This window comes from Pristis pectinata, chromosome 7, assembly GCF_009764475.1.
Source record: "Pristis pectinata isolate sPriPec2 chromosome 7, sPriPec2.1.pri, whole genome shotgun sequence".
Taxonomy (NCBI): Eukaryota; Metazoa; Chordata; class Chondrichthyes; order Rhinopristiformes; family Pristidae; genus Pristis; species Pristis pectinata.
Window position 1 is genome coordinate 6,649,821 of NC_067411.1, and position 23,449 is coordinate 6,673,269.

At 47.4% G+C, this 23,449-nt stretch overlaps 2 protein-coding genes across 3 annotated transcripts in view; one reads left to right on the forward strand and one right to left on the reverse strand.

Annotated features, from left to right (window-relative positions):
* Positions 1-6,153, forward strand: part of nop14 (NOP14 nucleolar protein homolog (yeast)) — a 53,268-nt gene extending 47,115 nt beyond the window's left edge. For both annotated transcript variants that reach the window (XM_052019361.1, XM_052019360.1), the window contains exon 19: positions 4,433-6,153. In XM_052019361.1, the coding sequence (XP_051875321.1) occupies positions 4,433-4,532 (100 nt within the window). In that variant the 3' untranslated portion in view covers positions 4,533-6,153. The remainder of the gene's footprint in view (positions 1-4,432) is intronic.
* A 2,172-nt stretch (positions 6,154-8,325) lies between these two features.
* Positions 8,326-19,696, reverse strand: LOC127572300 (vimentin-like). The gene is made up of 3 exons (XM_052019365.1): positions 19,237-19,696; positions 10,172-10,838; positions 8,326-8,659 (listed from the first exon to the last, which is right to left on the reverse strand). Exons 1-2 carry the CDS (start codon positions 19,694-19,696, stop codon positions 10,174-10,176), a joined length of 1,125 nt encoding a protein of 374 aa, XP_051875325.1. The 3' UTR covers positions 8,326-8,659; positions 10,172-10,173.
* Between the last annotated feature and the right edge of the window lie 3,753 nt (positions 19,697-23,449).

Sequence of the window (23,449 nt, forward strand, 5' to 3'; positions counted from 1 at the left end):
ACTGGTGTTCAAGAGGCTTTTAGACAGATACATGAACTTGCAGAGAATGGAGGGATGTGGATCATGTGCTGGCAGAAGGGAATTGGTTTAATTTGGCATCATGGTTGGCACAGACATTGTGGGTCGAAAGGGCTTCTCCTGTGCTCTATGTTCTATGCATAGTCACTTTTATGATCTCTGAAACAGGGCAGCCAATTTGTATCCTGCAAGCTCCCTGTGATAAAGACCAGGTAATGTGAACAAGTAATGTTGGCTGAGGGAGAAATATTGGACAGGACACCTGGCTCTTGAAATTTGTGTTGTCAGGGGTAAGTTTTTTTTACTCAGAGAGTGGTGAGTGTGTGGAATGGGCTGCCGGCAATGGTAGTGGAGGCGGATACAATAGGGTCTTTTAAGAGACTTTTGGATAGGTACATGGAGCTGAGGAAAGTAGAGGGCTATGGGTAAGCCTAGTAATTTCTAAGGTAGGGACATGTTTGGCACAGCTTTGTGGGCTGAAGGGCCTGAATTGTGCTGTAGGTTTTCTATGTTTCTATGTATCTTCTATATCCACATAATAGAGCAGACAAGGCCTGGATTTGACTTCTCATCTGAAAGACTTATCAGACAGTGCAGCACTTCCTGGTATTGGTATTGGTTTGTTATTGTCACTTATACTGAGGTACAGTGAAAAACTTGTCTTGCATACTGATTGTACAGGTCAATTCATTACACAGTGCAGTTACATTGAGTTAGTACAGAGTGCATTGAGGTAGTACAGGTAAAAACAATAACAGTACAGAGTAAAGTATCATGGCTACAGCGAAAGTGCAGTGCAATAAGGTGCAAGGTCACAACAAGGTAGATCGTGAGGTCATCGTCCATCTCATTGTATAAGGGAACCATTCAGTAGTCTTATCGCAGTGGGGTAGAAGCTGTCCTTAAGTCTGGTGGTACATGCCCTCAGGCTCCTGTATCTTCTACCCGATGGAAGAGGAGAGAAGAGAGAATGACCCGGGTGGGGTTGCATACTGTCAGCTCATAATTGTGTCTGGGGCTTGAACCTATAGCCATCAGGGGTGAGGATGCTACTTATAAAACTTTGACTGGTACTGCATTGACATGGCCTGCATGATCCGAGTCTTTGGATGAAGTTCTTAGAACCATGGTGTTATACAGCACGGAAAACAGCCCAACTCATCCATCCTGACCAAGTTGCCTAACTGAGCTAGTCCCATTCCTTGATCCATTTTTTTTTTGTTTAATATCCCTCAGTAGATTGGATCCTGAATTATAAAGCATTGCATTTACTCCAAAATCATGAACTTCCAAAAGTTCTTATGGTTGGTATTGATCTGAACTCAATTTCTCTCTACGCAGATGCTACCTGACCTGAGCATTTCCACTGTTTCCTGTTATTACATATTTTGGACATGAACATTTTCTCTTGCTCACAGCTAAACGGTTACACTTAGTGCAAACAATTTACAACTTGAACGTAACAGAAAGCACCTGGTTAATGTGTGTCGATCTGTCTGAACCAGTGTTTAATACATTAACTCATGAGATGAGGTTAACAGATTGGGCAGATAATCTACCCTCTACCTTTTTAATACGGCCAAGTATATTTGAATCTCCTGCCTTTCTCCTCCCTACCTACTGTTCATTAAGGCACCCTGGTGCTCCAGTGGAACTAGAATGATTTATCTGCCTATGAAAGTTAGGTTTGCCATCAATGGGAAAGTATAGAAAATCAGAATAAACAGCTCCGTAAACCTTCATTGATAGTAGTCCTAACATCTTGCCCCTTGGCTTTGTTTGGCTCTCACAGATATGGGTAAGCAGCTGTTTGTTGCCCCTGCCCAGGATTCCAGTAGTGGGCTGTCGCTGAGCTGCTGTAGGGTGTGTGGTCCCACAGTGGCGTTGGCCTTGGAACTATTGAGCTTTTTGTTGCTGAAAGGCTCAGATAGAGTGGATGTGAAGAGGATGTTCCCATTTGTAGAGGAGTGTAGGATCTGAGGGCACAGCCTCACAATAAAGGGACATCCCTTTAAAACTGAGATGAGGAGGAATCTCTTCAGCCAGAGGGCGGTGAATCTGTGGAATTCGTTGCCACAGAGGGCTGTGGAGGCCAAGTCACTGGGTGTATTTAAGGCAGAGATTGATAGGTTCTTGATTGGTGAGGGGGTTAATGGTTACTGGGAGAAGACGGGAGAATAGTTTGGAAAAAAAAATCAGTCATGATTGAATGACAGGGCAGACTCGATGGGCCGAATGGTCTAATTCTGCTCCTATGGCTTTGAGTGGGAGTTTGGGGGCCTCAAGCCGAAGTTCAGAGATTATACGCATCCAGCTCAGGAAGAGAATTGGCTGGTGTGCCTGTTTCCACGGCATTCTCCTGCTTGGTGGGGTGGTGTTAGTTGTCAGGCTGTAGACAGTATGTATTGCAGCCATGATACCCTTGTTATTGGGGCATTGTCTCCAGTAACAGGGACGTCAGTCAGGCAGGTGGCATTTGACCTTCTTGTTGCTGAACCCATCAGGTGAAGGGTGGGCATTCTACTGCACCTTCCAGACACGTAGCACATCTTCTCAAAGATGGAAGTGAATCTCTGAAAAGCTCCACCCTGAAGGGATGTGGAGGCCAGATCATTGGGGTATTTAAAGAGGAAACACGTATGTTTTTTGAAAAAATGGGGAACTGGCACAGAGGAGATGAGGCCTGGGGTAGATCTGCCATGATTGTATTAAATAGTGTGGCAGGCATGAAGGGCCGAGTGGCCTATTCCTGCTCCTATTTTCTCGTTACAAGGGGTCAGGAGATGGACTGCTCGCTGTAGGACACCCAACAAGAAAAGACATCTTTATTGGTCACATGTACATCGAAACACACAGTGAAATGCATCTTTTGCGTAGTGTTCTGGGGGCAGCCCGCAAGTGTCGCCACGCTTCCGGCGCCAACATAACATGCCCACAACTTCCTAACCTGTACGTCTTTGGAATGTGGGAGGAAACCGGAGCACCCGGAGGAAACCCACACAGCCAGTCCTTGCAGCAACAGGTTGGTGTGGGTGTTTTTCTGAAGCATCTGTGACTACTTTGTGAACTCAGCAGTTTAATAGCATCCTGCGAAAAGCAGACTACAGTATTAATAAATATAATCATGGAAAGGCTGTCTGTTCAATTCATCGGTTTCAGATCATAACCACTGCAGCAATCGGTTTCAGACAGCAGCTGCTGGCGATGTTGACGCAGATACTGGAACCTGCAGCAAAAACTCAGTGGTTCGAGCAGCATCCGTGGAGGGAAATGGGCAGCCGACGTTTCAGGTGTCGACCCGAAACGTCGACTGTCCATTTCCTCCACAGAAGCTGCCTGACCCGCTGAGTTTCTGAATCCCGCTGTTAGCAGACTCTTGAACAGACCTCTCGTGCACTAAAAGATGAACTCCTGATTTCCCAATCTACCACAAAACGACGCCTACACTTTACTTATTTATCTGCACTGCACTTTCTCCGTAACTGTAACATTATATTCTGCATTCTGGTTTCTTTCCTACTACCTCGATGCACCTGTGTCTGGAATGATCTGTCCGGATGGCACACAAACAAAAGCCTTTCACTATATCGCAGTCCATGTGGCAGAAATCAGCCATTTCCAGTTTGATTTTAACTGTTGGTAATGGTTCTGCTGTTGCTGTTAACACCTCCAACCAGTCTAGTTTTACTTGTCCTTTTACCATTACCACTCTTGCCACTTAATCTCAGCATAGCGGTTAGCGTAACGCTATTGCAGCGCCAGCGCCCCGGGTTCAATTCCGGCCGCTGCCTGTAAGGAGCTTGTACATTCTCCCTGTGTCTGCGTGGGTTTCCTCCAGGTGTTCCGGTTTCCTCCCACATTCCAAAGACGTACGGGTTAGGAAGTTGTGGGCGTGCTATGTTGGCGCCGGAAGTGTGGCGACACTTGCGGGCTGTCCCCAGAACACTCTACGCAAAAGATGCTTCTTACTGTGTGTTTGGATGTACATGTGACTAATAAAGAAATCTTTTTATCTTCCCCCATCTCCCTGATCTTGGCATTTTTTGTCAGTTCTTCCATCTATTCTTTCCAGTTTTGTACTTAAAACCTGTTACCCCTCTAACTTCTCCAGTTCCGATGCAGTGCCATCAACCTGAAGAGTTAACTGAGTAGAAACAAAGTCAGTCGAGTTTATTGTCACATGCACAAGTACGTGTGTGCACAGGTACAATGAAAAACGTACGTGCGGCAGGATCACAGGCACACAGCATCAGTGTTAACTGGGAGTCGAAGGGAGTTAACTGAAGCTGCCTGCCTGAGCATTCCTAACATTTCCCTTGCTTTTACTCAGAGTTCCAGCAAGTGCGAGATATTGCCTTCATTGTTCTGTTGGTGTTGCAGTCGGCTGATCACCTTGCTTGCTGTTATCTTGCAGGGATTCGGAAAGGAAGAGGAAGGTCAAGATGCTGATGGGCAGTCTGGCCACTCAGGAGGGTGAGTGGAAAGCCATGAAGAGGGCAAAGAGGAAAATCTGAAAACATCCTGTCTGGGGGTCCTCTGCTCCTGGACGAGCGGCCCAGAACAGACATTAAACCTTCCCACCACAGCTTGAATTTATTTAATGGAGCAAAATGTCCCAAAGTACTTTGCAGGAGTGTTTTACCATGTGAGTTGAATAATGCAAAGTTACTAAGTAAATCTTCTGTCATCCAGCTCCAACTGTTGCCCTTATAAGGAGATTGTGTGCATCAACACATTTTAATTGCTCTCTGGTTAACGTCAGCGGGGGGGTGATTGAATGTTGAACAGTGATTCTCCAGACTGCTGTCCTGCCACTCATCGCAAACACCTCAGTCTCTGCTGCAAGTTCGGTGACAGCTGAACAGCTGTCTCCCTTCACTGATGGGAAGCCTTGGTTTTAGAAGTTGTACCAATGCTGAGAACCAGAAATAAAGACCAATAGGGTATAAATTGCACAGCAGATCAGGGGGAGCTCGGAACAGTTCAGTGTTGAGCTGGGTTTATCCTTTTCAGATGTGCTGTGCCTATTGTCCATCTCCACCAGATACAGTTTTGTTTCACAAGCTGGTCCAAGCTGTCACTTGGGATTCATCACCATTGCTTTTTTTTGATCATTGTCTGACCCATCTCATTAAGATAACCTATGGTAGATATTTAACCGGACTCGGGAGCACTGTGAAACTTGCTGCAGGATATGTGCTGTCCTTTCTGCAGCTCTGCCGTTTAGTAGAGAATGTAACAGCAAAGAACCAGTAATGTTTGGAATACATTGGGATATAGGATGCATTTATTGTTTGCTTTTATGCCAGCTATTGCAGATAATCTGGAGTGAATCTGGGGTCCAATGAAAACATAAGAAATAGAACTAGGAGTGAGTCATATAACCCCTTAAGATTGCTCTGCTATTGGTACGAAAGCAGCTGAATCTCTGTATCATCCACTTTTCGGCCTAATCCCATTATCCTTCGCTTCCCTTGATGCCCAAAAATCCGTCGGTCCCAGTCCTGAACGCATTCAGTGATTGAGCATCCATGGCCCTCTGCGTTGCAGAATTCCGAAGAATTGCACCTTCCTGAATAAAGTTCCTCACATCCAGATAGTTGACATGTTACCTTTAAGCTGGATGCATGATTCTACATTCTCTACACGCAGTTCTAGATTCGCCAGCCTGAGGAACCCATCTCTTGACATCCAGAGTGACAATTCCCCTCAGAACCTCCGCATCTCAATAAGATCCCCTCTCATTCTTCTAAACTCCAGTGACTCTACATCAATCTTACTCATTCCTTAAAGTACAGCCCAAATCATCGGAGGATGCATGTGCTACACTAATTCCAGGGCAAACGTATTCTTGCTTGGGTTTAGAGACTCAAGCTCTGCATTTGTTGTTCAACAAATCGGAGTGTAATTGAGCCTGTGAGAAACTCTGAAACAAGGCACCCATTTCCTACTGAACATCATGGTTGATGACCAGGTTGAGGCAGCTGCGCCACTGACCACTTCCTCCAATAATTATTGTTATTAATAATTGTTGAAGTCAACTCTTACAGTGATTACACTGTGTGACATAGAACTTAAGCAGCAAGTTTTATCACTTATTTTTGTAGGAATATATTAATAAATGTGGAGATGACTAAAATTAATCTCTATGGGACTTCCTTTACTTCATAACCCAACAATGTTCAAAACATTTTAACAACAAATGAAGTTTCTTTAAAAGTTTAGACTTTGAAATGTAGGGAAAGGCAGCACTGAGTTTACACACAATGAGATCTTGCAGTTGCAATGAGAGAACATGTCAGACCATTGGCTTGTGGTGGATGGTGAGGGACTGGAAGGAGATGTCACCTACTTCAAATGTTGCCACAGGAATATGGGCGGCACAGTGGCTCAGCTGGCAGAGCCACTGCCTCACAGGGCCAGGGACCCGGGTTCAGTTCTGACCTTGGGCGCTGTCTGTGTGGAGTTTGCACGTTCTCCCACTGACTATGTGACTTTTGTCCAGGTGTGTTCCAGTTTCCTCCCACATCCCAAAGGTGTGCGAGTAAGTTAATCAGCCCCTGTAGGTCGCCCCTAATGAGCAGGTGAGTGGTAGAATCTGGAGGGAGTTGTCGAGAATGTGGGGAGAATAAAATGGGGTTAATGTAGGGATAGTGTAGTGTATATTTTTTTAAAATAGTGTTTAATGGTTAGTGCAGACTCGATGGTGTATCTCTGAGACATGCTGTATCCCGGTATGAGGAACATCAACCTACAGAAATCTTCAACATCTCATGTGAAACATGCTGCCTCTGAGCACACCCCTCCCTCAGCCTTGTACTGCCTTAATGGCCTGGATTAGACCACACTTGGAGTATTGTGTTCCGTTCTGGTCAGCTCATTATAGGAAGGATATGGAAGCTTTTGAGAGGGTGCAGAGGAGATCTACCAGGATGCTGCCTGGATTGGAGAGCATGTCTTATGAGGATAGGTTGAGCAAGCTAGGGCTTTTCTCTTTGGAGAGGAGGAGGATGAGGGGTGACCTGATAGCGGTGTACAAGATAGCGGCATAGATCGAGTGGACAGGCAGAGACTTTTTCCCAGTGCGACAATGGCTAACATGAGGGAACATAATTTTAAGGTGATTGGAGGAAGGTATAAGGAGGATGTCAGGGGTAAGTTTTTATTACACAGAGAGTGGTGGGTGTGTGGAATGTGCTGCCGGGGTGGTGGTGGAGGCAGATACAACAGCAACAGGCAATTAGCAGGCAGGGAATGGGGGGGATATGAATCATGTGCAGGCAGCTGGGATGAATTAGATTGGCATTGTGGTCGGCACAGACATGGTGGGCCGAAGGGCCTGTTACTGTGCTGTACTGTTTTGTGTTCCAAACCCATGACCTTTGCCACTACAAAGGACCAGGGCAGCAGGGGTGTGCCACCTTCTACGGGACAACCTCTTGTAAGTCGCCTCCAGGTCACTCGACATTCTGACTTGAAAATAGGTCTCCTTGCCTTCGTTGTTGCTGGGCCCCGAGTCCTGGCACTCCTTAACTCACACTGTGGTGTGAGTACACTCAGTGGAAGGCATGGTGGCTCAGCAAATAGAGCCGCTGCCTCATGGTTCCAGAGACCCAGGTTCAGTCCTGACCTCAGGTGCTCCAGTTTCCTCCCACGTCCAAAGACGTGCAGGGCAGTGGAGTTAATCGGCCACTATGAATTGTCCCTAGTGTGTGGGTGAGAGGTAGAACATGGGAGAGTTGATGAGAATGTGGGGAGAATAACAAAAAGGGGTTAGTGTAAGTGGATGGTCGATAGCATGGACTCAGTGGGCTGAAGGGTCTGTTTCCATGCTGTACTTTGCTATGACTCTAAGGTGGTTCACCACCATCCCTCTGAGGCAATAGTGTTACCCTTGGCACTGACATCTACATCCTGTTAATGAATAGTAAAAAAAACCACAACCTAACTGCAGGGCAGGGCAGGCATGAGGGGCCGAATGGCGTACTGTAACTGACTGGAAGGTTCTTACGACTAAGGTTACCAACTTGTGGCCTTTTGGATTGGGTAGAGGAGACACGAGGCCATGAGACTGAATCCCGCTGACTATAGATTTGGAGCTCAGGTCGTGGATCGGACACCATTTCATTGCCAGGGCTAATCCCATTCCATTCGTATCTTCCAATACCTGAATGACTTTCCTTTTTCCTCCTCCCAAACCTTCGAGGAATCGCCACAAAGCCCGAATGGTTTTGACTTGAAAACTCTCTTGATTCCTGATACGATGACCTCATCTGATCCTCAGGGCTTGAAAGAAGAGTGAGCCAGTGTGTAATTTTGCTTTATTGATGCGGCTACTGGTTTACCTGCTAGTTGCTGTCATGTTCATTTTACATCAAGATGTCCCAGATTCACATTTCAAGGCAATACAACGTGTGTCTACTTTACACAATTAAGCGCTATTACAGAAAAAGCTCATCATTTGTTGACATATAACATTTAAAAACTGAAACTAAGGTATTAACACTGGGTGGACTCCAATAATAATTCGGTGTGCCTCGTGAGTCCTCTGTCTTGCCTTAGATGATCACTTTGTAAGCCATGTGGTCCTCTATATTTCAAGTGATGGATTCTGTTTTCTCTCTCATGACAGACTAAGAACCTGCTTAAAAATAATGAAAGGAGCAAGTCAATGAGTTATCAGTAGCAAGTCCTACAGATGTGCTATAAAAGTCAAATCTTCCTTTCTAATTTCATTTCCCAGTCATCCCACAAGGGGCAATGAAACCTACTGTCCAACTTTTCCCTAAATAATTTCAAAAGTCTGTTGCAGATGTGAAGTTTGCCACAAAGGGTTAATTCTGGTCCACGCAGTTTTGACGGTGTCACTTTCAATCCCGATCAGTTGGTCACAGTTATGGCCCCAGTCATAGTCCTAAAACACAGAAGCAGGCCCTTTGGCCCAGTGAGTCAATGCCAACTATCAACCACTCATTACACTAATCCTGCACTAATCCCATTTTATTCTCTTCACATTCCCATCAATTCTCCTCAGATTCAACCACACTCTTATGTAGCAGGAAGAATGTACAGTGGATAATTAACCCACCAACTAGCATGTGTTTGGGATGTGGGAGGAAACTGGAACATCCGGAGTTGTGGGTTATGCAACTGTTCAGGATAAACTTCTTCAAAGACCCATGCGTCTCTCTCCAGATCTCCTTGGCGCATGGACCGGTTGGGCGGAAGGGCCTGTTTCCGTGCTGTATGCCTCTATTTCAGGAGGTGACTGGCAGTCTCATTCCCTGTGCAACCACTTTGAGGGTCACGCACGAGGGCACTGAAATTCCAGCGGTGCATCGAGGACCTGACCAGGATCACACATCTCACCACCACCCAAGCAAGGGCTTGGTGTTGGAGATTCCTGGTGATGAGACATTCTTCCAAATGACCTTGACAGTCTATTGGGGGGGATGATCAGCTGGATCCACCCATCGCTTGTAAGGACTGATGGGGAACTGTGTGGGGGGGGGGGGGAGGAAACCCAGTGGGAGGAGTGTGTGGGTGATGGGCAGACGGACTGTGTAGGGAAGGGGAAAGAAACATGCTTGGGGACTGAGGGACCTGGGTGTGTGTAGGAGGAACTGGGTGGACCAGGAGGAGAGGGGAAGCAATTTACCTGAATTTGGTGCATGCTGTCGGGTTGTGGACTACCCAGGCGGGATATGAGGTGCTGTTCCTCTAGTTTGTGTTTGGCCTCACCCTGGCAGTGGAGGAGGCGGAGGACAGACAGATCGGCGTGGGAATGGGGAGTGAATTAAAATGGCTGGCAACCGGGAGCTCCAGAAGGCCACGGCAGACAGAGCACAGATGCTTGCAATGCAGTTGCCTAGAGTGCACTTGGTCTCACCAATGTAGAGGAGGCCACATCAAGAGCACCAAATCCAATAAACGAGGGTGGAGGAGGTGCATGTGAATCTGTGCTGTCTCTCAACATCCTTCTACCCCTTACTGGTCTCACCTTGCCTATCGAACTCCTTCATGAAGACCTCTTGGGTCACACTGATCTGCCTCTCAAAATCTCTTGTGAAGGACAAAGCAGATTGTAGAGAAAAGAAGTTGGAAGGGAGAGACCCAAAAGGTTTCCAGGGAGAGGGCACCCAGGTTGACTGACCTTCAGACGTTGTGAGACAGCCCCAACCTGTCCTCCTCTGCTTCCAATAGCTTCCTGTACTTTGCAATTTCGACATCCAGCTTCACCTTAATGTTGAGCAGGTCCTGGTATTCCTGCAGGTATCGTGTCATCACGGACTGGGTTTCACGTAGTTGGAATTCCAGTTGGGAGATGGCGCGCTGGAGGTCGGCTGCTTTCTCCAGGTGACTGTTCTCCATGTCTTCCAGCTGGTCCTCCAGGCACTGGTTGGTGCTTCTGAGGGAGCAGATCTCCCTCTCCAGCTCCACCTGTTCCTGCTGCAGGATGCTGATCTCCTCCTTGCTGCTCTGGACCTGGCTGTCATACCTGCTGGCCTGCTTCCGGAGGCTGTCGAGCTTGCTCTTGTACCAGGCCTGGGTGTCCCTGAGCTTCCCGGCAGAAACCTCTTCCATCTCCGCCCGGACCGACCTTAGGGCAGCTCCCAGATCCGGACGAGCAGACTCGAGTTCCACCGAGACCTTGGACTCCTTGATCTGCTGGGTCAGTTCGTTCACCTCTTCCTCGTGAAGCTGTTTCAGGAGGCCCATCTCGCCCACTACCTCCTCGATGTTCCTCTCCAGCGCCGCTTTCCGCAGAGAGGCATCATCCACGTCCTTCCGGAATTCTCGCAGGATCCTCTGGGCTTCAGCTTGGACGGGGAAAGCAAATCATTTTTATTTGACAGTGTCCTTCCCGTAGTAAACACACACTGACAGGGACAGGTGAAAACACATGGACACACTGACCAGGTGAACATATACAAACTTGTCCACAAGTGTACACACTTAGGCACATGAACATACACATACATGATGCAGCTAGGTGCATGCATGCACACACATACACATAGACATATGCACAGGTACATTTGTGCACACACACACACACAGCCACACCCACAGGTAGAAACACACACACATATTCACAGGCACATTTTCACACACACACACACACACACACACACACACACACACACACACACACGTGCCCAGACCTCCATGCAAGTATAAACGTCATGACCTTGCCTTGCACTAAGAGACTGTCTTTCATAAACCAACAAGTCGCAACAGAACAGAGGGTGATTGAATCAATGTGAGGTGATACCTTGATGGAGTGAAGTAAGGGTGGCACCTGCACCATGAATGGTCGTGTTACAGTTACAGGGAAAGTGCAGTTCAGGCAGACAATAAGGTGCATACCAGAGGGTATAGGTTTAAGGTGAGGAGTAGGAGGTTTAGCGGGGATCTGAGGAAAAATATTTCCACCCAGAGGGTGATTGGAATCTGGAACAGGCTGCCTGAGAAGGTGGTGGAGACAGAGACTCTCACAGAATCTAAGAAGCATCTGGACAAGCACTTTAAGACACAAAGGGATACAGACCAAGTGCTGGTTTGTACAGATAGTTGTACACGATAGTTGGCTTAGACATGGAGACAGCCCACCTGGGGGAAGCAACAGTGGCAGTGTCTCTGGCACAGAGCCTGGCCCTGTGGCTCAGATGGGTAGGGAAGGAGTGAGGAGGGCACTAGTGATAGGGGACTCTATAGTTAGGTGGGCAGACAAGCAATTCTGTGGACGCCGGAAAGAAACTTGGAAGGTAGTTTGCCTCCCAGGTGCCAGGGTCTGGGATGTTTCGGATCGCGTCCAAGATATCCTGAAGGGGGAGGGAGAACAGCCAGAGGTCGTGGTACATATTGGTACCAACGACATAGGTAGGGAGAGGAATGAGGTCCTGAAAAGAGACTATAGAGAATTAGGAAGAAAGTTGAGAAGCAGGACCTCAAAGGTAGTAATTTTCGGATTACTGCCCGTGCTAAGTGACAGAGGGTATAGGGACAGAATGAGGAGGAGGTGAAATGCGTGGTTGAGTGATTGGAGTAAGGAGCAGGGATTCAGTTTTCTGGATCATTGGGGCTTCTTTTGGGGCAGGTATGACCTGTTCAAAGAGGACGGGTTGCACTTGAATCCCAGGGGGACCAACATACTGGCGGGGAGGTTTGCTAAGGCTACTGGGGAGAGTTTAAACTAGAATTGTTGGGGGGTGGGATCTGCACTCGAGAAACTGGGGAAGAGGTGTTTGGCTCTCAGATAGAGGAGGCTAGGAGTAAGTACCATAGGCAGGTGTTAGAGAAGGGACGTGTTCAGACAGGCTTGAGATGTGTCTATTTTAACGCAAGGAGTGTTGTGAACAAGGCGGATGAGCTTAGAGCTTGGATCGGTACTTGGAGCTATGATGTGGTGGCCATTACAGAGACTTGGATGGCTCCGGGGCTGGAATAGTTGATTCAAGTGCTGGGTTTTAGATGTTTCAGGAAGGACAGGGAGGGAGGCAAGAGAGGTAGGGGAGTGGCACTATTGATCAGAGATAGTGTCACGGCTGCGGAAAAGGTGGATGTTGTGGAGGGATTGTCTACGGAGTCTCTGTGGGTGGAGGTTAGGAACAGGAAGGGGTCGATAACTTTACTGGGTGTTTTTTATAGGCCGCCCAATAGTGACAGGGTTATTGAGGAGCAGATAGGGAAGCAGATCCTAGGAAGGTGTGAGAATAACAGAGTTGTTGTGATGGGGGATTTTAATTTCCCAAACATCAATTGGAATCTCCAGACAGTGAGGGGATTAGATGGGGTGGAGTTTGTTAGGTGTGTTCAGGGAGGGTTCTTGACACAGTATGTTGATAGACCTACAAGAGGAGAGGCTGTGCTTGATTTGATATTGGGTAATGAACCTGGTCAGGTGTCAGATCTCTCAGTGGGTGAACATTTTGGTGATAGTGATCATAATTCTATCTCCTTTACGTTAGCACTGGAGAGAGATAGGAACAGAGACTAGAAAGGCGTTTACTTGGAGTTAAGGGAATTATGAGGCTCTCAGGCAGGAAATTGGAAGATTAAATTGGGAACAGATGTTCTCTGGGAAAAGTATGGAAGAAATGTGGCAAATATTCAGGGGATATTTGTGTGGAGCTCTGCACAGATATGTTCCAATGAGACAGGGGAGTCATGATAGGATACAGGAACCGTGTACGAAGGTTATAATAAATCTAGTCAAAAGGAAAAGAAAAGCATACAAAAGGTACAGAGAGCTAGGTCATGTTAGAGATCTGGAGGAGTACAAGGCTAAAAGGCAGGAACTTAAGAAAGATATTAGGAGAGCCAGAAGGGGGCATGAGAAGGCCTTGGCGGGCAGCATTAAGGAAAACCCCAAGGCGTTCTACAAGTATGTGAAGAGTAAGAGGATGAAATGCGAAAGGATAGGGCCTATCAAGTGCAGAAGTGGGAAAGTGTGTTTGGATCCGGAAAAAATATTGGAGGAACTTAATGAATACTTTACGTCAGTATTCACCACGGGAAAAGATCTGGGGGATTGTAGTGGGGACATGCAGTGGCCTGTAAAGCTTGAGCATGTAGATATTAGAAAAGAGGTGGTGCTGAAACTTTTGGAAAGTATCAAGTTGGATGAGTCGCCAGGACCAGATGAGATGTACCCCAGGCTGCTGTGGGAGGCGAGGGAGGAGATTGCGGAGCCTCTGATGATGATCTTTGCATCGTCAATGGAGACGGGAGAGGTTCCGGAAGATTGGAGGGTTGCGGATGTTGTTCCCTTATTCAAGAAGGGGAGTAGGGATAGCCCAGGGAGTTATAGACCGGTGAGTCTTACCTCAGTGGTTGGTAAGCTGATGGAGAAGATCCTGAGAGGCAGGATTTATGAACATTTGGAGAGGTATAATATGATGAGGAATAGTCAGCATAGCTTTGTCAAGGGCAGGTCCTGCCTTATGAGTCTGATTGAATTTTTTGAGGATGTGACTAAGCACATCGATGAAGGGAGAGCAGTAGATGTAGTGTTTATGGATTTCAGTGAGGTGTTTGATGAAGTACCCCATGCGAGGCTTATGGAGAAGGTGAGGAGACATGGGATCCAAAGGGACATTGCAGTGTGGATCCAGAACTGGCTGGCCCACAGAAGGCAAAGACTGGTTGTTGAAGGGTCGTATTCTGAGTGGAGGTCGGTGACCAGTGGTGTACCTCAGGGGTCTGTACTGGGACCCTTGCGCTTTGTGATTTTTATAAACAACCTGGATGAGGAAGTGGAGGGGTGGGTTAGTAAGTTTGCAGATGACACGAAGGTTGGGGGTGTTGTGGATAGTTTGGAGGGCTGTCAGAGGTTTCAGAAGGACATAGATAGGATGCAAAGTTGGGCTGAGAAGTGGCAGATGCAGTTCAACCCAGATAAGTGTGAAGTGGTTCATTTTGGTAGGTCAAATATGTTGGCGGAATGTAGTATTAATGGTAGGACTCTTGGCAGTGTGGAGGATCAGAGGGATCTTGGGGTCCGAGTCCATAGGACGCTCGAAGCGGCTGTGCAGGTTGACTCTGTGGTTAGGAAGGCATACGGTATATTGTCCTTCATCAATCGGGGAATTGAATTTAGGAGCCGTGAGGTATTGTTGCAGCTATATAGGTCCCTGGTCAGACCCCACTTGGAATACTGTGCTCAGTTCTGGTCACCTCACTGCAGGAAGGATGTGGAAGCCATAGAGAGGGTGCAGAGGAGATTTACTAGGATGTTGCCTGGATTGCGGAGCATGCCTTATGAAAGCAGGCTGAGGGAACTCGGCCTTTTCTCCTTGGAGAGGGAGGATGAGGGGGGACCTGTTGGAGGTGTATGAGATGATGAGAGGTATTGATGGGGTAGATAATCAGAGGCTTTTCCCCAGGGCTGAAATGGTGGCCACAAGAGGACATAGGTTTAAGGTGCTGGGGAGTAGATATAGAGGAGATGTCAGGGGTAAGGTTTTTACTCAGAGAGTGGTGAGTGTGTGGAATGGGCTGCTGGAAACGGTGGTGGAGGCGGATACGATAGGGTCTTTTAAGAGACTGTTAGATAGGTACATGGAGCTGAGTAAAATAGAGGGCTATGGGTAAGCCTAGTAATTTCTAGGTTAGGGACATGTTCGACACAGCTTTGTGGGCCGAAGGGCCTGAATTGTGCTGTAGTTTTTCTATGTTTCTATGAAAGGCCTGTTTCTATCCTATATGACCCTATAACTCAAATATAAAAGAAAATTGGTAAATTGGTTTATTATTGTCACATACCGAGGTACAGTGAAAAACTTGTCTTGCATACCATTCATACAGATCAATTCATTACACTGAGGTAGTACAAGGGAAAACAACAGAATGCAGAATAAAGTGTCACAGTTACAGAGAAAATGCAGTGCAGGCAGACAATAAGGTGCAAGGTCATAAGGACGTAGATTGTGAGGTCAAGAGTCCACCTTATCGTACTAGGGGACTGTTCAATAGTCTTTTAAGGGCAGGATAGAAGCTGTCCTTGAGCCTGGTGGTACGTGCTCTCAGGCTTTTGTATCTTCTGCCCGATGGGACGGAGGAGAAGAGAGAATGTCCGGGGCGGGTGGGGTCTTTGATTATGTCGGCTGGTTTCCCGAGGCAGAAAGGTAAAATATAAAGGGAAAAGAATATTTATTTTCATTGTCCTCTCACCAGTAGCCAGGAATATTTGAATTGTTCCCTATTTCAGCACAGCTATTGACCTCCGACTGCTGCTGAATATTTACACCATTACCTAGTTACATTGTGGTCAGTGCCAAGCACAGCGAATGGTGCAAATATTTGGAAGGTGTTTGGGACATTGGCCTGTTGTTTTTCAAGCAAGATGTGGATGGGATCCATGAACAACAACAGCCAGCGATGGAGAGGGTGATGGGGGTGGGGAGGGACCGGTGGGGTCTGTGCTAAATATTCTTCCCCACCCCCCTGAATTAGTGATATGAGGGATTTCACCCTCCTTGCTCTGTAAAAGTCAGAAGATTGTCATTTGGAACAGAAAAATAATCTCATTGCTGCTTGTGATTCCACCCTTCTGGTGCTCACTACGTTGTTAGCCCTCCCTTTATGAAAAGCAGAACAATGTCTGTTTTGCCTTACAGTTAATGACTCACGAGTGAAGTCACTCTACAAAGCTGCACATTCACACACTTTGTGACTGGGTTGTTAATTGGCAGCTGTGCCTTCAGTCGCCTGGGTCCTAAGCTCCGAATTTCATCGAGGAATACTCAATGGCACTAAGGCTCCTTCGCCTTTCACTCCCATGCTTGGTAACCCACACTGGCTCCTAATCTAGAAACATAGGACGCAGAACGTAGAAGAGTACAGCACCGGAACAGGCCCTTCGGCCCACCACGTCTGTGCTGACCACGACGCCAAGTTAAACCAATGCCATCTGCCTGCACGTGAGCAATATCTCCCCATTCCCTGCCTACATGGATAGGAGAAGTTTAGAGGGCTATGGGCCAAACACGAGCAGATGGGACTAGCTCGCTGGGCAACACAGTCGTCATGGACCAGTTGGGCCGAAGGGCCTGTTTCCGTGCTGTATGACAGCGATTATAAATGCCTCTTAAACACCACTATTGGTCTGCCTCCACCACCTCCCCCGGCAGCCTGTTCCAGGCACCCACCACTCTCTGTGTAAAAACATTGCCTCGTAAATCTCCTTTCAGCGTTCACCCTCTCACTGTGCCCTCGAGTATTTGACGTTTCCACCATGGGAAAAAGACTACCTACCCTGACTGAGCCTCTCATAATTTTATATACTTTCATCAGCTCTTCCCTCGGCCTCTGAGGCTACAGAGAAAACAAGTTTGTCTAGGCAGCGTGCTGGTGAACCTCTTCTGCACCCTCTCCAAAGTCTCCACATCCTGTGATGCAGTAACCAGAACTGCACACATACTCCAAATATAGCTGGACCAAAGTTTTATGCAGCTGCAACATGACTTCCCAACTTTGCTGCTCGGTGCTCTGACTGATGAAGGCAAGTATACCACATGACTTCTTTACCTTGTGTTGCCACTTTCAGGGAGCTGTGGACTTGCCCACTAAGATCCCCCTGTACATCAATGCTCCCAAGGGTTCTGCCATGTTCTGTATACTCTGTGTTAAAATACTCATCCTCGTGTGTTAATCCAACTTCCCCGCAAATCCATTTCCTTAACCATTTTAGCAAGTTCCACACCATCAATACTGTTTGGCAAAGGAATTCTTTCACTGCATTTAGTGACATATTTATGTCCCCTAGTTTTAGTCTTCCAAACAGAGCTTAATTTGTTTTTTTTGTCTTATTACCACTTCAAATTTTAATGAAAGCTCCTGAAATGTTAATTCTCTTTCTCTCTCCACCGATGCTGCTTGCCTGCTGAGTTTTTCTACCATTTTGTGTTTTTATTTCGGATCTCCAGCATCTGTACTTTTTGCTTTTAGGCCATTACTTCTGGATGTTTGTATATCCTTATCCCTCAAACCCCTTGAGTTTCTCTTCCTCTTTCAACTGTTTTCCTGTAGAGTTAGAGACCCAGTAAACCAGACAAGCTCCAGGAGACTGCTCTGCCAGTCAATAAAATCTACTCCAACTCCACTTTCTTGCTAAGCTCTCTGCTCCCTTAGCTTCCAAAAATCTGTCAACCTGAGCCTTGAGTATCCCTGAAAGTGGAATCACAGGTAGAGAGGATGGTGAAAAGGCATTTGGTGCACTGGCATTCAACAGTCATGGCACTGCTGTGAGTATAGCAGTTGGGACGTTATATTGCAAGACATTGGTGAAGCCACACCTGGAGTATTGTGTTCTACCCTGTTACAGGAAAGACGTCATTAAGCCGGAAAGAGTGCAAAGAAGATTTACAAGATGTTGCCAGGCACGGTAGTGTAGCGGTTAGCGTAACGCTATTACAGCGCCAACGTTCAATTCCGGCTGCTGTCTGTAAGGAGTTTGTACCTTCTCCCTGTGTCTGCGTGGGTTTCCTGCGGGTGCTCTGGTTTCCTCCCACATTCCAAAGACGTACAGGTTAGGAAGTTGTGGGCATGCTATGTTGGCGCCGGAAGCGTGGCGACACTTGCGGGCTGCCCCCAGAACACTCTACACAAAAGATGTATTTCACTGTGTGTTTCGATGTACATGTGACTAATAAAGATGTCTTATTGAGGGTCTGAGTTATAGAGAGAGGCTGGGCAGGTTAGGACTTTATTCCTTGCAGTGTAGGAGACTGAGGGATATATAAAATCACAAAGAGCATAGATAGGGTGAATGCACACAATCTTCTTCCCAGGGTTGGGGAATCAGAAACTAGAGGGCAAGGGTTTAAGGTGAGAGGGGAGAGATTTAAAAGGGACTTGAGGGGCAACTTCTTCAGAGGGTGGTGGGGATATGGAACGAGCTGCCAGAGGAAGTGGTTGAGGTAGGTACAATAACAACAGTTAAAAGGCACTCAGACAGGTACGTGGGTAGGAAAGGTTCAGAGGGACACAGTATAGGCCAAACGCGGACAACTGGGACCAGCTTAGATGGGCATCATGGTTGGCATGGACCATTTGGGCTGAAGGGCCTGTTTCCGTGCTGTGTGACTCTATGACTCTAATATACCTGGACCAAGGACTGTCTCTCTGGTAGTGAATTCCAAAGATTCCCAATTGTCTGAATAAACAGTTTCCACCTCATTCCAGTGCTAAATGGCCGGCACTTTATCCTGAAGTTCATGCTGTTCATGCTCTCAGGTATGAGGTGGTGTCCATGGGTTCGTGGGCCGTTCAGAAATTTGAAGGCGGAGGGGAAGAATGTCAGGCCTACTCCCACGGACAACTCCCAGCCGGCACATGCAGGCATCTCCCAGTCTCCACCCAGCTAATAGGATTCACCAGCCGCTCGTTCCAGACTCAACACCTGCAGCCGATTTAACCTCAGTTCTCATCCACAGTCCTTGTTCACTCATCGAACCAGCAGGTCCCAACCAGTTGTTCCGAGCTTTACTCTTCCTGCCTAAGATTACCTTGTTGCCTGTGGTGTTTCGTTTCTATTTTCACCTGTTCTCGGGAAAGGAAGCCTGAGGAAGGAAGCCTTAAAAATTCTGTAAAGGAACCTCACCCTTATTATTGATTCATTTGCTTTATATTCCAGTAATCTTTCCCATTCTATCATTGACCACGGTTCATTTTGGCAGTGTTCATTAACAAACAATGTCCACCAAGTTGGCTTACCCTTGAGATCCAACTCCTCCTGACATTTCAGCCTGCAGCGGTTGATCTGTTTCTCAGCGTTGCCCGCCTCGATCTCAGCCACCCCTCTCTCGTGGGCCAGTCTCCCAATCAGCTCCCTCAGCTCCTTGAGCTGCCGCTGGTACTCCTCGCCCAGCCCCTTCGGGTCCCTGAGGCAGTCCCTCAGTGCCGCCACCTCCTGCCGCAGCTGGGCATTGCGCTGCTCTAGGCTCCTCACCTTGTCAATGTAACCCTCAAAGCGGCCATTAAGCTGCTGCAGCTCTTCCCTCTCGTCGGTCTCCACCGGTCCAGTCGAACAGCTCCCACCCTTGCCCCGGGTGCTGTAATAAAGCCGGGACTCAGTGGAGCGAGAGCGGGGTGGAGAGGGGCTCTGGACCCTCAGACCTCCCTTGCCGGATCGGCTCGTGGACACGGTCTTCTGGCTGTAGGAAGAGCTTCTCATCCTCACTTCCTCTGGTGACATCCTCCCTGATTCCTGGCTCCAGCTGTGGAGTCTTTATATGGATCTGCGGGAATGTAACGACCACTCTGTAACTCTAGAGACATGTTTTTACTTATCGCTTGTGATTGGACCCTGATGACTGTGCCCAGTCCTGGGCCGACACCCCAGATAGAGTCACACCAATCCTCTACATTTCTCAGGCCGCCTGTCACGTTCTATTCTCACCTCCATCCTCTCCTCCTCTCACCGACCAGATTCTGCAGTTCCCTCGCCTTACAGATGACGGATTGCAAATGAATGCATTTTTCTGAGGTGATTTGCCGCCTTATTTGTGGATTTTCTCCAGGACATGTCAAAAAATTCCTTTTCTCACCTCCCAAGAAATTCCCCTCCATTCCTCCCTGACCCACCCACGCGAAACAGCCTCCTCTCCATGGACCCTGTCTACACTTCCTCAGTAAAGCAGCCAACGTGATCGAAGACCACAGTCAGTGCATATCAATAGTAACATCTCCTCCTTGCTGACAATCAACACAGGCGCATCTCAAGGATGCGTGCTTAGCCCACTGCTCTGCTCTCTGCACTCATGACTTGCGGCTCAAACACCATCTATAAATTCGCCGATGACACTACTGTTGTTGGTAAAATCTCAGGTGGCAATGATGCGTACAGGAGTGAGACAGTTCGGCTGGTTGAGTGGTGTTGCAACAACAACCTCGCACTCAATGTCAGCAAGACCAAGGAACTGACTGTGGACTTCAGGAGGAGGAAGTCGGGAGAACACAAACCAGTCCTCATTGAGGGGTCAGCGGTGGAAAGGATGAGCAGCTTCAAGTTCCTGGGCGTCAACGTCTCGGAGGATCCATCCTGGGCCCAACATGTTGATGCAATCACGAAGAAGGCACTACTTCATTAGGAGTTTGAAGAGATTTTGTACGTCTCCAAAGACTCTTGCAAATTTCTACAGATGTACAGTGGAGAGCATTCTGATTGGTTGCATCACCTCCTGGTATGGAGGCTCCAATGTGCAGGATCAAAAGAGGCTTCAGGGGGTTGTAGACTCAGCCAGCTCCATCACGGGCACAACCTTCCCCACCATTGAGGACATCTTCAAGAGATGGTGCGTCAAGAAGGCAGCATCCATCATTAATGACCCTCACCACCTGGGACACGCACTCTTCACGTTACTACCATCAGGGAGGAGGTACAGGAGCTTGAAGACCCATGCTCAACGTTTCAGGAACAGCTTCTTCCCCTCTGCCATCAGATTTCTGAACGATCCATGCACACTACCACGTTATTCCTCTTTTGCACTCTTTATTTATTTTTGTAACTTACTGTAACTTTTTACGTCTTTATGTCTTGCACTGTACTGCTGCCACAAAACAAATCTCATGACATATGTCAGTGATAATAAACTGATTCTGACCCCCCCACCCCAGACATTCTCTCTTCTCCCCTCCCGTCAGGCAGAAGGTACAAAAGCCTGAAAGTGCGTACCATCAGGCTCAAGGACAGCTTCTATCCCACTGTTATCAGACTCTTGAACGGACCTCTCACACGCTAAGGATGAATTCTTGATTTCCCAATCTACCTCATCGTGGCCCTTGCCCCTTATTGTCCACCTGCACTGCACTTTCTCTGTAACTGTAACACGATATTCTGCATTCTGTTTTCTTTTTACTACCTCAATGTACGGCATGATCTGTCTGGATGGCACACGGACAAAACTTTTCCTGCTGTCTTGGTACTCGTGACTATAATAAACCAATATTACCAAATATTACCAACGTTCCCAACGTACCTCTCTCCTGCTCACCTCACCTAAAAACAAGAGAAAAATTGGTAAATTGGTTTACTATTGTCACTTGTACTGAGGTGCAGTGAAAAACTTGTCTTGCATACTGTCCATACAGATCGATTCATTACACTGAGGTAGTACAAGGTAAAACAATAACAGACTGCAGTGACAGAGAAAGTGCAGTGCAGACAGAAATAAGGTGCAAGGTCATAACAAGGTAGATTGTGAGGTCTAGAGTCCACCTTATTGTACTAGGGAACCATTCAATAGTCTTATAACAGTGGGATAGAAACTGACCTTGACCCTGGGGGTATGTGCTTTCAGGCTTTTGTATCTTCTGCCTGGTGGGAGGGGGGAGAAGAGAGAATGTCTGGGGTGGGTGGGGTCTTTGATGATGCTGGGTGCTTTACTGAGGCAGCGAGAAGTATAGACAAAGTCCATGGAGGGGAGGCTGGTTTCTGTGATGTGCTGAGCTGTGTCCACAACTCTCTGCAGTTTCTTGCGGTCACGGGCAGAGCAGTTGCCATACCAAGCCATGATGCATACACATAGGATGCTTTCTAAGGTGCAACGATAAAAGTTGGTGAGAGTCAAAGGGGACAAGCCGTATTTCTTTAGCCTCCTGAGGAAGTAGAGGCGCTGGTGAGCTTTTTGGATGCAGAGGTCCCAACTAAAGAGAATGCAATACTGGATCTCCTCTTAGGGAATATGACAGGGCAGGTGACAGAGGTGAATGCAGGGGAACACTTTGGATCTAGTGATCATAATTCCATTAATTTAGTGAGAAGATATAAAAGTCTGAAAGCATGTACCTCCAGGCTCAAGGACAGGTTCTATCCCACTGTTATAAGACTATTGAACGGTTCCCTAGTACAATAAGGTGGACTCTAGATCTCACAATCTACCTCGTTATGGCCTTGCACTTTATTTCTGTCTGCACTGGTGGTTGGACCAGAACAGGCTATTGGTGATGTTCACTCCTTGGAACTTGAAGCTCTCAACCCTCTTGACCTCAGCACCTTTGATGTAAACAGGAGCAGTTTCATGATCTCAGGACCTCTAGTGTTGTTGACTGAAGGGTGAGTATTGGCCAGGACAAAAGGGAACTAACTTCCCTTTGAAATTGCCACATGATCTTTTACATCCAATAGTGGAGCCTTGGTTTGATGCCAATGGTGTCTTGGGTTGTTGTAATGTGGCCAGTTCACTAGAGTGACATAAACAAAGCTAATTAACACCCGCATTAAGCTGAGGTGGAGAAAGGGAGAGAGAACGCAAAGGTGGAAGAGTGTATGAGAGGGTAGACAGTGGGAATCTTTTCCCTGTAGCTGTTGGATCTAAAACCAGAGGGCATAGGTTTACAGTAAGGGGTTGGAGGTTTAGAGGGGATCTGAAAAATAGTTTTTTTAATCCAGTTGGTGGTTGAAATCTGGAACGCACTGACTGACAGGTCAGAGCAAAGGTGTCGGGCATGTGAATGGCAAGGCTGTAGAATGGAGCTCATGTGTTGGAGATGAGGGTCCTGTCCATGCCAGGTATCTGTGAAGCCTGCTGGGGAAGTCCTGTCGTGTGACAGCAGGTGGCGATGCAGTTCACCTTGTTTTCAAACATGCCCCCACCTCTCACAAACTACGTTGTGTTCAGAATCGAAACAAATAGAACTTGCATTTCTCTGGCAGGCAACATCCCAGTGAACCTCTTCTGCACCCTTTCCAAAGTTTCCAGTAACACAGTGACCGGAACTGCACACTATACTCCCAAGAGTGGTCAAGCCAAAGTTTTATATCTTTAAGATAAGATATCTTTATTAGTCACATGTACATCGAAACACTCAGTGAAATGCATCTTTTTGCGTAGTGTTCTGGGGGCAGCCTGCAAGTGTCGCCACACTTCCGGCGCCAACATAACATGCCCACAACTTCCTAACCCGTACGTCTTTTGGAATGTGGGAA

Bases quoted from the DNA above. Each gene is read 5' to 3' on its own strand.
- LOC127572300 (XM_052019365.1), bottom strand. From the start codon at position 19,696: ATGAGAAGCTCTTCCTACAGCCAGAAGACCGTGTCCACGAGCCGATCC. The intron at 10,839-19,236 runs GTAAGCCAACTT...TCCCCGTCCAAG, and splicing joins GGAGGAGTTGGATCTCAAGG to CTGAAGCCCAGAGGATCCTG.